Here is a 15,446-nt window from a genome sequence, read left to right as displayed (position 1 = left end):
AAAGAGGATTTTGTTGCTTAACAAAATTTAAATAAGTACGTAAAGCATATTACTTATCTCCCTTTTCGCTGAAGCATTAATTGCACTCATTCTGGAAATTTGTGCCCATTGATATTTCAAATTTCCACAAAATTTACATGCCCAGAAATTTAGCAAATTATCTTTGCCTAGCTCCTCAAAAATTGTGCCCAAAAATTGCCTCAAAACTAGTGTTGAAGTTTGCCCCATTTTTTGTTCAAAAGGTTGATTGTACCTCCTCGAAATTTGTGCTTGACAACTGTTGGAAACCTCCTCGATTTTCGTGTTTCTTGTAGCAAACTTCCTGAAATTTGTGCCTCAAATTTAAGGCTTGAATTGAGCTGCTCCTTCCTCGAAATTTGTGCTCAGAACCTTCTTGAAAATTGTGCCCAAATCCTTTATTTTTGTGTTGTTGTCCCTTGAAATTTGTGCTGCCTCTTCCTAGAAATGCATGCCGCTGTTTGTACAATACCCCCCTTGGAATTCGAGCCCCTTCTTCTCAGTTGTAAATTCTCCTCCTCTTTGAAGCTTCCTCTCTTTCTGTCTTCTCTTTTTGCTCTCTCAAGTGTGAAGTGAAGAATGATATCCCTTTTCCCTCTTTTGTCTCCTTGGAAAGATTGAATCCCTAAACCTAGGATCCAATGGTTGAGATCGATTCTCCCAAATGACCCCCTTTACACATTGGCCCCATCACTTAAAAGTGTCTTAGTACTTTTTTCAAGTTGTGTACTTTTTTCTATTTTTTTCATAGAATGATTTTTCAACTCACTTTAATATAAGAAAATTACACTATGTATTTTACACATAAATTCACTTTATAAAGTACAAGTGATTTTAATATTAGAAAAAGTACATGGTACAACACTTCTAAGTACTTTTTCCATCCATGACATTAATATAACTCATAAATGTCACCAAGACAAAAGTAATTAATGTGTTCACTAGGCTAAAAGGGATAAATGCCTAGTAACACCTCTCCTTGGTACTATTTTCAACAAAGTGTGTCTTGACACATGGGATTCCCTAGATACGTGAATTAGATTCAATGAGCCAATGAATCTCAATTTCAGGATATGCCCATTGAAAAACGTGCCATGCGGCTTTAAAAGCTTGATTTGGACCAATTTATGCCTCATTCTTATGTCTCTCTCTTGCTGTGGGTGTGTGGGAGTGACTAGCAAAGGATTTTGGAGCATTTTGGAGGTAATTCAAGAAACAATTAGGTGCATTTTGCTTCCATTTTTGCTACAATAATTCGCTTGTCCATTTTGTTTACATGTTTGTGCATTTTTTCTTCATTTTTTTACAACATTCATGGCTCAATCAAGGGCAGCAGGGAAGGGGCAAATGAAAGGGAAGGATGTCCCCATTGGTGATGCCCCTCTTGTTCCAATTTCATCAGGGTCTGTAAGTGTTCCCTTTGTTGGAAGTGGGGCTGCAATAACAACTTCAAATATTGAGGGCATAGTAGATTAGAAAGACAAGTTCAAGAAGTAAATACCCCTTGTGGAAGTATGTCACAAGAGATCAAGGGCTAGGCAACAAACTGAAGGGAGGAGACAATTTTTCTTAGACATGCAACTATTGCAACAATCATTTCAAGAGCACTTATTTCCATGTGAAAGCTCATTTGTTGGGCTTACCAGGGTGTGGAATTGGAGCATGTGCAAATGTGTCTATAGCTAGGAGGAAAGAAATGGAAAAAGAGGCCAATGTTGGTGCGGCAAGGGTGGTTGCATCATCTAAAAAAACAAGAATGAGGATCCCCTTCCATTCTTGAGGAAAAACTAAGTTGCAGGAAACATTGCCTAGGGGTTCGTTTCCGGTTGGAAACGAAACGGAAACGAGGAAACTCATACTGTACGGCTTGTTTACGACCGTACTTGCTCGTTTCATGCTGGGGAAACATGGTCAGTATGGTCGGAAACGAGTTTCTAGGTTGTACGATGGAGTTTCCACTTAAAACTTGACGTTTTATTTTATTTTATTTTTAATTTTTTCACTTCTAATTTTTTATTGGGCGACTAAAATATCTTATGGATGCTTCTAGATGCCTCTCTCAAGTTATAAAAAAGACTTTCACCTCATTCTCTCATCACACAATTGAGCAAGTCATTTCTCTTGGAGACAGACGATTTTAGCAAAGGAGAAGAGAGGAAGAGAGCAATGTTTTCAGCTAGGGCGTTTTCAACAGTGAGCAAAGGAGATTTCAGTAGCAAGAGAAAGAGATTTCAACAGCAAGAGAAAGATATTCAGCAATAGATTTGGAGTGCAGAGTTTCCGGCTACGACATTCTTGGCTTTTGGCTCAGCTACAACCATATTTCTCGTCTTCTGGCATTCTGGGGTAGCTTCAGTTACATAAAATTAATTTGGGCAAGAAGCATTCATTTTCTTAGTTTTTTCCTACTATTTCTTCAATTTTTCGAGGGTTTATGCTGCCAAAAATATGAAAAACGTTTTTTCTTTATAGATTTGTTTTTTTAATTTTTTTTACAGCAATAGTTTCTAACTAAAGTGCAACTACAAGTTCAAGCCCTAGGGCCAACCCAAGCGCTGAATATTATCTTCTTTGGAGGCATGTTCAGAAGCTTAAAAAATGTGGAGGTGGTGGCTTATGGGAATGGCGATGCAATCTTTGTAGTAATTCGTACAAGGGTTCCTACCCAAGAGTGAAGGCACATCTTTTGCATGGAGGAGGACAGGGGATTGTAGGTTGCACAAAAACAACAGACCCATTGGCAAGGAGAGCATATCAAAGAAAGCAAGATGAGGTGGATGGAATTAAGAGAAGGCATGATGAGCTTAGTCAAGCTACTCCTCAAGCTCCATCTAACATTGAGCCAAGGATTGTAGTTGAAGCAAGGAAGAGGAGAGCTAGTGCCACTCAACAACATGAACAACCAACATCCAAAAATACTAGAGGGGCATCCCCTTCAGTTCAGGATAGCAGAATTGCTAAATTGGTGAATGTGCAAGCGAGAGAAGAAACTGATTCCAGAGTGGCTAGGTGCATTTATGCATGTGGTATCCCATTCAATGTTGTTCACTCTCCTTACTGGCAAGATATGATAAGGGCAATTAACAAAGCTCCTCAAGGGTACAAGGGGCCCAACTATCAGAAAGTCGGAACTCAGCTTCTCAAAAATAAGGAGTTTGTGGAGGATATCTTATCACTAATTCGTTCTTCTTAAAGTAGCTCTGGAGTTACCATAGTCTTAGATGGATGGGCAGATACAAGGCACAGACCATTGATAAATATCATTGCCACTTCCCCCAAAGGAGCAATGTTTATAAAGGCGGAAGACTGCTCAGGAGAGGTAAAATATGCACAGTTCATTGCAGATGTTATTATAAAATCTATTGAACAAATAGGGCCTAACAAGGTGGTGCAAGTTATCATGGATAATGCACCAGTTTGCAAAGTTGCAAGTTTAATTATTGAGGGGAGGTATGACCACATCTTTTGGACACCTTGCACTGTCCATAATTTGAATCTGATCTTAGAGGAGATCGACAACAAAGTTCCATGGATAAAGGAAATCACAGGGGAAGCAATGGAGATTGTTAAATTCATCACCAACCACAACCAATCTCAGACAATATTTCGCGAGTACTCCAAATTGGAGTTGTTAAAAGTTGCTGAGACAAGATATGCCTCAAACTTCTTGGTGTTGCGCTGCTTTGTTGAGGTTAAGCATGCATTAATTTCTATGGTGGTGAGTCAACTTTGGGTTGAGTGGAGACAAGAAGATTCAGAGCGGGGATATATGGTGCGTAGATTGTGCCTTGATGAAGATTGGTGGAGCAAGATAGATTTCTTGCTAAAGTTCACAACTTCTTCGGAATGCTGACACTGACCAACCTTTCTTAGGAGACGTATATGATGGCATGGATTCCATGGTTGAGAAAACTATGGAAATCATTTCACAAGAGTCTCCACAACTTTTGTTTGTTGATGATCATTTTGCTGATTTAGTTAAGAAAATCATTGTTGATAGGTGGAATAATTTCAACACTCCATTGCACACTTTAGCACATGCCTTGAACGCCAAATTTTATGCTGAGGAGCTTATTGCCCAAAACAATGGGAAGAGGAAGTCACCATAGAGAGGTGGCTAATGGGGGGGAAAAAGCCCTTATGAGAATATTTCCATCTCATCTACACAGGGAGGTAAAGAAAGAATTTGCTAGTTTTGTTGTAGGATTAGATGATTATGCAAATATATCAGCCTTGGAAGAGAGAAGCACCGTGAATCTAGTTAGGTGGTGGATTTGTCATGGAGAAGATGGTGTACATTTGCAAAACCTTGCCATTCGTGTTCTTTCACAAGTGGCAAGCTTTTCATCAACAGAAAGGAATTGGAGCACCTATGGTTTTATTCATTCATTGAAGTGCAATAGGTTGGGCTCACAGAAAGCAGATGATCTTGTTTATGTGCACTCCAACCTTCACCTTGCATCTCGTAGGGGTCCATAATACAACAGTGGTCCTTCTAAATAATGGGATGTGGATGCAGGAAGTCTTGATTTGGATGTCTCTCTTGCTGCCTTGAATATTGAGGTCCAGCTTGGAAGTGGAAGTGGCCCATCATCTTCTTCAGCACCACCATCCACTATTGAGCATGCTTCTGCTGCTATTTTTGATGAGGATTACCCTTTTGTCTTTATAGTTCTTGCAGCCTCATAGTCTTTATTGTAGTTGCAGCCTCATATATATAATAAAAGCTGATTTGAGATTTGGATATATAATAAAGGTTGATTTTGCATATTCCGATATTGCTATTTTTATTATGTTATCATTCATGAGTAAATGTGATGTAAATTTAATCATAATGTTTAAACTTTAAATGTAATAAATTATATATCATGTATGCTTTATGATTGCATATAACATTTCTTAAATGTCCTAAATTCTATTATATATATATATATATCGCGTTTCTCCATATCCAAAATTTTGGGGGCCATGTTTTGTACGCGTGCCCGTTTTAGAAACTCGTACCTGTTTTTCCTTTTCGTGCAACTTAGAGGAAAAACAACAACAAATTTCCATTTAAGAGTTTTGGTGGGGGTGTAGGTCAAACAACAAAAAGAAGTACAGTGGCACTTGGTCCAATGGACAAGATTTTTCAGAAAGAGAGACGAGAAGAGCTTGATATCACCATTGCCTTTTTTTCTATCTAAACTTCATATCTTTTAATGTTGCATGCTCACCTTTATTTCTTGAGATGTGCTGAGCTCTAACTCAAGGGGCTCCATCAGGGTATGTGCCTTTTGGGTTAGAGAAGCTTAGAACCACATTGTTGACTAAGGAAAAGAAAGAGGTGGACAAAATGCTTAAACCTATTAAATCAACATGGCCAACATCTAGGGTTAGTATTGTTTTTGATGGATGGACAGATCCAACACACCACTCACTCATCAACTTCATGGTGTCTTCCTTGAATGGACCAATTTTCTTGAAGCCATTGGATGCACTTGGACAATACAAGGATGCACAATATATGGGTGAATTGTTCATTAAAACTATTGAAGATGTAGGTGTTGATTCTTGCTTGCAAATTATTACAAACAATGCCCCTGTTTGCAAGGCTGTTGGCATGGTTGTGGAAGCTAAATATCCACAAGTATTTTGGACACCTTGCATTGTCCATTCCTTGAATTTAGCACTTAAAACTATTGCTTCTAATGTGCCTTGGATTGGAAGTGTTATTGAGGATGCACGACATATCTGCAACTTTTTACAAAATCATACTAATTCCCTCACACTCTACGAGGAGTACAACCTTTTATCGTTGTTGAAGATTACAGATACACAGTTTGCCTCTTCATTCATCATGTTGAAGAGGTTGAGGGAGGTCAAGACCACTCTTGGGGCCTTGATTATTTCAAAGTTTTGGTCTTTTTCAAGAAAGGCCGACAAGTAGCCTAAAAAAGAGTTAAAGACACAATGTTAGATGATGCTTGGTTGGAGAGGGTAGATTTCACTTTTAAGATCATAACTTTATCATTTCTTTGCTACGATTTGCAGATACAGACCAACCCATCCTACGATAGGTTTATGAGGGATGACATTCCATGATTGAGTCTGTAAGGACCATTATTTTACAGAGTGAGTACCCTGAGTATGAGACATCATCGAAGACCATTGTCACCACCATACATGATATGCTTGTTAGCAGATGAGACAAGAATTGCACACCTTTGCATTGCTTGGCTCACTCATTGAACCCAAAATATTATAGCCATGAGTGGTTGAATGGTGGACCTTCCTGCAGGTTCCCTCATCACATGGATGGTGAAATTTCACACAGGTGGAAGGATGCATTGAGGCAGATATTTCAAGATAGAGCGTCCTTTGATGGGGTGGAGGATGCCTTTGCAGAGTTTTCCACTGGCACTAGGCGATTTGCAGGCTATGATGTGATTAGAGACAGGGGGCTAAGAAGCCCTATTTTTGGTGGGGAACTCGCCCTCCTCTATAGCAATTAGCCATGAGGCTCCTCTCTCAAGTTACTTCATCCTCTTGTTGCGAGAGGAATTGGAGTACATATGGGAATTTATATAGTGTCAAGAAGAGCAAGCTTGAGCAGTCCTGGGTAGAGACAATGGTGTATATGCACACCAACCTTCGTCTTATTTACAGGTAGAGGGATGAGTGGTTGAAGGGAAAGACAAAGATGTGGGATATCTTTCCTGATGATATGGGTTTGGCCAACAATGTTGAGTTGGCTTTATCCAACTTGGATCTGTTGATTTGGGGTAGCATCGAATGTGCTCTAGCCACGAAATTTGGTGGAGAGGCTAAGGCACATGAGATCCAATACCCAGAAAGGGTTTGGGCAGATTCTAAATAGTTTGGGAGATATTAAAATAATTAATATTTTTAATGGAGTCCGTAAGTCTAAACTTAGGGAAACTAAAATATTAATGTGAATTAATATAAAACTGTGTTAGAATGGTCCAAAAGTCATGGATCAAGCTAGATCTAATCTTAGCAGTTGATTAGGGACTTAATCTCGGTTGTTGATCTGTGAACGAGAAAAGTATAAGAGGAGGCTTAAGGGTCACTTCGAGTACACACCAAGAGATCAAAATTTCGACTTTCTGGGGGTTGGGTTTGCTAAGAAAGTTGAGAGAGTGATTTGGAGTTGCAGTTGAGGGGCAATGAATACAGAAGCAGAGAGGTAGAGATAGTGCCGTGAGGATCAACATAGCATCCAGGAAAGATGACGCAGAGGGTAGAAGCCGGAACTGCTGGGAACAATCGGAACTGTCGGAAAAAGCTGATGCAAAGGGTAGAGCTGGAATTGCCGGAACAGCTGGGAAAGCTGACATAGAGGGCAAAATCTGGAATTGTCGGAACAACCGGGAAAGTTGACGTAGAAGGTAGAAGCCGGAACTGCCGGGAATAGCCGGAACTGTCGGGAATTGCCGGAACAGCCGGGAAAGCTGACGCAGAGGGTAGAAGCCGGAACTGTCGGGAAAGCTGACGCAGAGGGCAGAAGAGGTTGACACAGTCCCTAGAGGCTGATGCTGGGATTTTTCGTGGGGCAAATTGGAGCTGAGGAGCTGTCAGAGTGTTTACCCGGGGTTTCAGCCGGAGCATCTGTCTTCGAAGGAGAGGTACTACCGAGATTTTTCTCTGTTGGGTGAGTCGGATTTGGCACCCATATTGTATTCTGAAACTGCTTAATAAATCAAACCCTTAGATAGCTGCACCGGTTTTCCTGCATTGGGTTTTTCCGGGGACATTAGTCCAAAAATAATGGTGTCATTTGTGTGCTTGTTTCTGTTTCCTTCAGTTAATGATTTATAATGTGTCGAGCATGTACTTGTGTTTATTTTCAGTATTTACATGCTAAATAACTTGCTAATTAATCTAACAAGTAGGAAGAAATAAATTAGAAAGTACATGGAGGGTTTCTAATGGATAGACTTAGAAACTTCAACATGGTATCAGAGGGTGGTTGCAGATCATAGGAGAACTAAGGACATCAGCCGAGCAGAGCAGCAGCAACAGAAAACAACTGTCCTGAGTGACAGAAGCTGTTCCTAGCAGCAAAACAACAAGGAAGGGGTGACGCAGTGCTTGCGTCAATAAGTTCGGGCCAAGAAGAGGTTGCGCAGAGGCTGAGGGAGGCAAAGACAGGTTCACGCAGAGCCACGCAGAGGCCAGGAGGGCTGACAAAGTTGGCTTAGGGAGCTAGTTTGTTAGTGCTGGGACTGCGCAGAGCTTAGGAGCTCTCACCTTCAGGTTTCTGGGGTTTAGGACGCTGTGGATAAGTTGCAGAGTGGAGCTAGTGGGGTACCGTTGTCGAAATAGTACCTAATAGGCTAAGGCCAAGGAGGAGGGAGTTGCTATCGAGGGTTTCTAGCTGAGAAATCTGGATCAGAGGTGTGGTTGCACAGATGATCAGAGTAGGGGGCATCTCGACATCGACAAAAGGATTTCTAGGAGGGAAATCGAGGCTTAGAGGGAGTCACATCGAGAACTTCCAGGAGGGAAGTAGAAGAGCAGCGGAATGACACTACACGGAGTAAGAGACCAGGACAGACTGGATGAAGCTTCAAACTTCGTAGTTTGGAAGGCCAGAATCTTATCCATACTTGACAGAAATCATGTCAAGCACTTCGCCTTGAAGACGATAGCGGTCCCAGTTGACCTAGCTGACAATGATAGGTATAAGGAAGCAATGGCGAGGGCCAAGAGTATCATTCTTGATGGGGTCATGGATCATATAGTACCACATATTGTCGAGAAGAATATAGCACGGGAGATGTGGGAGGCCCTGACCAAGTTGTATTAGCATACTTATGTGCAGAGGAAGATGCTCCTAGGAAATCAGCTGCAGTCATACTAGATGCAGAAGGGAGAACAGATTGACACCGTCCTCGGTCGATTGAAGGAGATTCGAGATCAACTGACTTCCATAGGGGCCACATCAGATTCAGAGTTGATGGTGAGAACAACCTTGAATGCAGTCTCAGAAGATTGGGAGATGTTTGTCCAGAGCATACTCGGCGGGGCGACCCTTCTAGATTGGGAGGAAATGTGGGTGGCTCTGGGCAGGGCGACCAAGATGGGAAGCAACATCAAGGGGATCGGAATCAAGGAGGAGGAGGTGGATGCTGCCCTAACATTTGAGGATAAGCAAGAAAAGCGGAAGAAGGACCTCTCCAAGGTCAAATGCTTTCACTGTGGGGAGCTGGGTCATTATGCGACCCAGTGTTCGAGGAAGAAGAGCAAGGGAGAGGCTTCTGAGACCAAGGCAGTGCCAGCAAGGGCAGAGAAGGAAGTGGAGACAGACGATGTCTGTGCCATGAGTGCACACACACCACTTGAGAGAAAGTGGGGAGACATCGAGCTGTAGTCAGGAGGACTACAGAAGATTAGGGGCAGGATCCTCGAGGTACTCAACCTCTTGGATTATACCTGACTACGGGAGCCCCGAAGAGGAGTAGCAGGGCTAGCGGATGTCGGTAAAGACAGATGAGGATGGAGCGGTAGAGAGAGCTACAGTGCAGGATTCCCAGGACAACGCGAGGCTAGCAGGCTGCAACAGTGCTAGAGGCACAGGAGTGTTGCACCAGTGCAGGATGGCACAAAGAGGTGTGCAACGGTGCAAGATGCAGGGAGTTGTTGCAGCAGCACAGAGGTCAGAGAGGGAGCACTTGTCAGCGATAGAGGGATCTTTAGCATCGGGAGTGTCTCTAGCCTGACAAAGATGTCAGAGTTGGGAGATTAGTTACTTACTTCTCAGTAATTGAGTTGCAGTGCAGTAGTTAGCAGTGGCAGTGTTATGGGCAGCACGATGCAGCATGATGAGAGGGGATGCAGTGCAGACGCAACAGCGACAGTGGTAGGGCCATGGGCAGTAACACGGATGCAGAGGGAGTTGTCGTACAGATGCAGTGGTGGCAGTGGCATAGCCATGGGTGGCGGTATAGGATGCAACGATACAGATGATGGGCAGCAGGCCTAGCATCAGGGACTGATGTCGAATGATTAGAGTAATACTCAGTGAGGATTATTGCTAGAGCACAGTCCTCGCTAAGAGGGAGTGTTGATTGGGGTAGCATCGAATGTGATCTAGCCACAAAATTTGGTGGAGAGGCTAAGGCACATGAGGTCTCCAATACCCACAAAGGGTTTGGGCAGATTATAAACAGTTTGGGATTTATTAAAATAATTAATATTTTTAATGGAGTCCCTAAGTCTAAACTTAGGAAAACTAAAATATTAATGTGAATTAATATAAAATTGTGTTAGAATGGTCCAAAAGTCATGGATCAAGCCAGATCTAATCTTAGCTGTTGATTAGGGACTCAATCTCGGCCGTTGATCTGTCAACAAGAAAAGTATAAGAAGAGGCTTGAAGGTCACTTGGAGTACACACCAAGAGATCAAGATTTCGACTTTGTGGGGCTGGGTTTGCTGAGAAAGTTGAGAGAGTGATTTGGGTTGCAGCTGAGGGGTAGTGAATACAAAAGCAAAGAGGCAGAGATAGTGTCGGTAGGATCAGCGTATCAGCTGGGAAAGCTGATGTAGAGGACAAAAGCTAGAACTACCGGAACAGCTGGGAAAGCTAACGCAGAGGGCAGAAGCCGGAACTGTCGGAACAGCTGGGAAAGCTGACGCAGAGGGAAGAAGCCAGAATTGCTGGGAACAATCGAAACTATCAGGAAAGCTGATGCAGAGGGGAGAAGCTAGAACTGTTGGGAAAGCTGACGCAGAGGGCAGAAGCTGGAACAGTCGGGAAAGCTGACGCAGAAGGCAGAAGTCAGAACTGCTGGGAATAGCCGGAATTGCCGGGAACAACGGGATTACCGAGAAAGCTGACACAAAGGGTAAAAGTGGCTGGCGCAGTCCCTAGAGGCTGACGCTAGGGTTTTTCGTGGGGCAGATTGGAGTTGAGGAGCTGCTGGAGTGTTTATCCGGGGTTTCAGTCGGAGCATCTGTCTCTGAAGGAGAGGTACTATTGCCAAGATTTTTCTCTGTTTGGTGAGCCGGATTTGGCACCCAGATTGTATTCTAAAATTGCTTAATAAATCAAATCCTCAGATAGCTGCACTGGTTTTCCCGCATTGGGTTTTTTCGGGGACATTAGTTCAAAAATAAGGGTGTCATTTGTGTGCTTGTTTCTGTTTCTTTTAGTTGATGATCTGTAATGTGTTCAACATGTACTTGTGTTTATTTTCAGTATTTACATGGTAAATAACTTGTTAATTAATCAGAACAAGTAGGAAGGAATAAATAAGAAAGTACATGGAGGGTTTCTAACGGATAGACTTAGAAGCTTCAACAGGATCTTAACAAATAAGTGTTAGAGATTGTCACTTTTGATGATGGTGATAATGTTGAGGGGTCATCCTCCACACCAACATATGCAAAGATTACATTGGATACAAAGGAGGAGGATGCAACAAAGGAGAGTAGTGGTGACCATGACAGTGATGTTGATTTTGATGATGATGATTGATGAGCTACCTACTACCTTGTAGTTGTTTTGTATTTGCTATTTCTATTTGCCATTGGCATTGCTAGTCAGGTGTCCTCAGGACTTAGTTGTAACACATTTTGATTTTGATGACTTAATGAGAAAACTGCAGTTTTTTGTCTTTCTCCTTTTGGATCATCGATGAATCTGTCACATTTGTATTTGTATGCATAATGTTACATTGTACAACTTACAAATTTACAATGTACAATCTAGATCTTTGTCTGAATTTGTGTAATATGAACATTTAAATCATATATATATATATAACGTGTCCTACGTGTCTTGTTCCGGGGGGTCTACGTGCCCTGTTTCAGACACTCGAATTTGAGTGCCCCCATGTCAAGTGACTTAGTATTAAATTCAACATTATAAATCATATAAACACGATTCAGGCTCAGTGATGAAATACATTGATTTATAAACTATGGACAAAACCGAGATAATAAAATACTGATACATTGATTTAGATTCATCATTTTAAAATCTAATTAACACCAAAAAAATCAGTAGATACTGAAATATGAAATAATATTTGATATGACTCAAACTAAAATTAATAAACACTAAGGAGACTATCTGGCAAAAATTTGAGGAGACTATGAGAGATAACCATTTTGGGGAAATGTGTTCCACATTGGGGAAATTATTCCCCCCTGTTTCCCTAAAAGAGAGACATAGGGAAACATTTCCCAGATGCCCTCTGTCCAAGAGCATGGAAAACATTGAAGCCACATCCCCGTGAAACATTTTAGGGACCACTTCCCATCTATACTTTTCGTCAAAAGTGAAGGAGAACAACCCCTTGGTAGGATGCTAGAAGTGAAATGTCTTATAAGCAGAAATATATGCTATATTTGAGCTGACATTATATAACAAGCTTTCTAGCATCCTATCACAGTGCTGATAGATTGCTATAATGAAACACCGAGAAGACTTCCCGTAGTCATCTTTGCACTTTTGTGGAAACTTGCCTTGGTATTTTGGTATCTGATTTGCGTAGATTTCTGAAGATAAAGATTACGTTAGTAAAATGTCTAATAACAGATTTTGTAAGTGTTTCCAAGCTATTTAGAGCAAAACATATTGGAAATTCTGCTCGTGCAACAAAGGCCATATTCACTATACGCCAACGATACCTGAGGGTGGATTAAAAGAATTCCCAAGGACGTTGTTAAAGGGTGATTAAGATGAAGCCAAATACAGGATTGATCTACCACCGACCTTCTGTCTTCCCATTTCAGTTCTCTCACACAGAGTCGGCTTTTCAAGGGAAGACAGTGAGGTCACTATCTTGAAGAGTTTGGACATTAGCTTATATTTACTGTTAATGGAATGTTGCACAATGTTTTCTATAATCCTCTTGCTATCCAAAAGGCTTGTTAACTGTGGAGAATCTTGTCTGCTTCTCAGCTAACCATATGAAATGAGATTAAAACATACTACACCAAAGAGTATGCTTGTATACAACTGCCAAGTACATGTCAAGGCATAACCAGCTTTACCACTTTAGCTTACATGCGATTTCTTTTTTCCTGCCATGCCATGTAGTTTTTTCCAGCACGTTTTTACTTGCAATCCTGAGGCCGTATTTCCATACAAATAAAACCTTACTGCAATTTCAACACTGACTTCAATTCAATAGCTCTTTTCCTCCAACCACCCTTTCAAAATTCCTCCTATTAAAAGTGACGCAATTCTTATGGGTTTCCTTGTATCAGAACTAGATGAAACATGTAAGGATTATGCTACTGACTTGCAATGGATGATAATTGGAGATCATATTCAGACAGTCTAATATTGGTAACTATTTATTGGATTTCAATGATGATAAACTTAAAGAATAACGATCAGTTACAATAATTGAAAATGCTTCTTGAGGCCACTTCACCTTAGGAACTCAGTTTTTTGCGAATCTCTTTTCTGTATTTTTCAGATAATATCCAGATGTCCTCTTCCTCTTCCTCCTTTCTTGTTCTTGGCGACGATCCCAAGCCTAAAAGGAAGCTAAATGTCCAAAGGGGGGTGGATGAAATACCGCGTACTATCTTCAATCACTGTAAGTATATTTCTTTCCCACACTCTTGTTATGCACCATCTTGACTTTCCAAATCACAAGTAGTGAGTTTTCATCCTATGTTGAATCCTTCAATGCAAGCCAATCGAAGGCTGATTCCATGGTAATTTCACTGTGGTTTCAGATGCTGATGGCGGCGGTTGGTGGGATACAGACATGGTTGGACTTGATAGTGATGAAGTTGGCTCTACAGAAATATGGGAGGGCATGGGTTCGACTACTATCGGAGGCTTATAGCAGTAGTTCCCCAATTTGTTGAAATACCATGATACCTAAAATCTAATGGGTTTGATACTCTTGCTATCGAAATGTTTCCCTGAAGGGACACTGTTGGAATTTATTGATATATGTAGAGCTTGATGTCAGAGATAGTGGCTGCTGTTGGTAATATGTAAATTTCATTTAGTTACCTGTTTACAAGGTCTAATCTCTGCAATGGTTCATTCATGGATGCATATGTTTGCATATTGAAAGTCTAACCTTTACTTTGACTTCTAAACTTTTCGATATTTTGGCATCTCTTCAAGTAAAGTTACAGTCCACATGGTAATCACTATTCAGATGCGCTGTAAAAATTATCCAAGGTACAACAGCACTCGCATAAGTCAAGTGATGCACTGCTGGCTTCATCCAATTTTAGTTTTTTCCAGAGCAGAGTTTCTCTGTATGTTGTCCAGAGCAGAGTTTCTCTGTATGTTGTGAGATTATTTCGCTTCTCCATGTACAACTACATTGTTTTCTCTTGTGCCATGGAATTGATTTTTTTCAGACATTTAAGTGGAAAACAATGCTGCAAATAATCCAAACAGGGAAAATGTGTGAGCAACTTACTCCACTAGTGGAGGATAGCCCATTTACATCACAATTAGGGGCAGAAGATGTGACAAAGATGCAAAGGCAAAATTTGCAAATATTGTAGGTGGTTTGGTTACAATGAACAATCCAAGTTTGATGAGGATGTCTTTATACGGGTGTTTTTATATCAAATTGAACAGTATTTAGATTACTTCAATTATTTGAAAGATTGTGATTCAACGTTGCTTTAAGTAACAAATTGTGTGGCTGACATCAAAGCTTTAATGATGTATTGACATGCCAAATGGACACACTACCAGTAAATTTGTTCTTGTTTGGGTTTTAACAGTGAATTTTAATAGACACTTCGAGATTCAATACACTTAGATTTTGATCGGTTGGTTTTAATAAATAGTTATTTACTTGCAATCTATGATTTAACATCTCTCCAAACTGACATGGGTTGATTGGGTTGATGTGCCTGTGCTTTGCAAACGTGTGCATATAGTCTTCATCATTACACAACTTTTACGAGTGCTGAACATACGATATGTTTTTGAGTGATCCTTGTGACGGCTAAGTGTCATGGAGAGAGTTAGGGCAAGGGGTCTTGGCTATGGAAAACAAAATCTTAACTTTCATTGTGAATAAATCTTAGAAATTATCTTTGTGGCACTTTGAGTTTCACATTTTATTAAAAAGATTAAATTTTGTATTAGAAAGGATATTTCTGATCTTCAGAAATTATCTTTATTAATCATTTCGAGTTTTATATTTTATTAAAAAGATTAAATTTTGTATTAGAAAGGAAATTTCTTATCTTTAATGTATTATAATCAAATCAAAACCTAATATAATAAGTATTAATGATACGGTGATTAAATACTTATTAATGATATGGTAATTAAATCATATTAGTGTAATTTTTTTTTTTTTTTGCAAAAGTAAACAATGTGGCTAATTAGATTTATAAAGCATGTGAGTGTCTAAAATATTTATTAATTTATGTAGTTTTTTAGTCTATTTATTTGCATTGTTTATTAAACATCTATT

The 15,446-nt window shown here is 40.4% G+C and overlaps 1 protein-coding gene across 1 annotated transcript in view; it reads left to right on the top strand.

The window, feature by feature from the left end:
- LOC149207521 (uncharacterized) overlaps positions 1-13,864 on the top strand; it is a 35,710-nt gene extending 21,846 nt beyond the window's left edge. Inside the window, exons 4-5 of the mRNA XM_089393910.1 lie at positions 13,458-13,580; positions 13,723-13,864. Coding sequence (XP_089250036.1) covers positions 13,458-13,580; positions 13,723-13,835 — 236 coding nt within the window. The 3' untranslated portion in view covers positions 13,836-13,864. The remainder of the gene's footprint in view (positions 1-13,457; positions 13,581-13,722) is intronic.
- Positions 13,865-15,446: the final 1,582 nt, after the last annotated feature.

The sequence above is a fragment of the Pinus tabuliformis genome, chromosome 1_2, assembly GCF_031772625.1.
Source record: "Pinus tabuliformis cultivar Carrire ecotype Pingquan chromosome 1_2, CPIR1, whole genome shotgun sequence".
In the NCBI taxonomy this organism is placed as follows: Eukaryota; Viridiplantae; Streptophyta; class Pinopsida; order Pinales; family Pinaceae; genus Pinus; species Pinus tabuliformis.
Note: the sequence above shows the minus strand (reverse complement) of the source record. Positions and strands in the feature narration are given on the sequence as shown.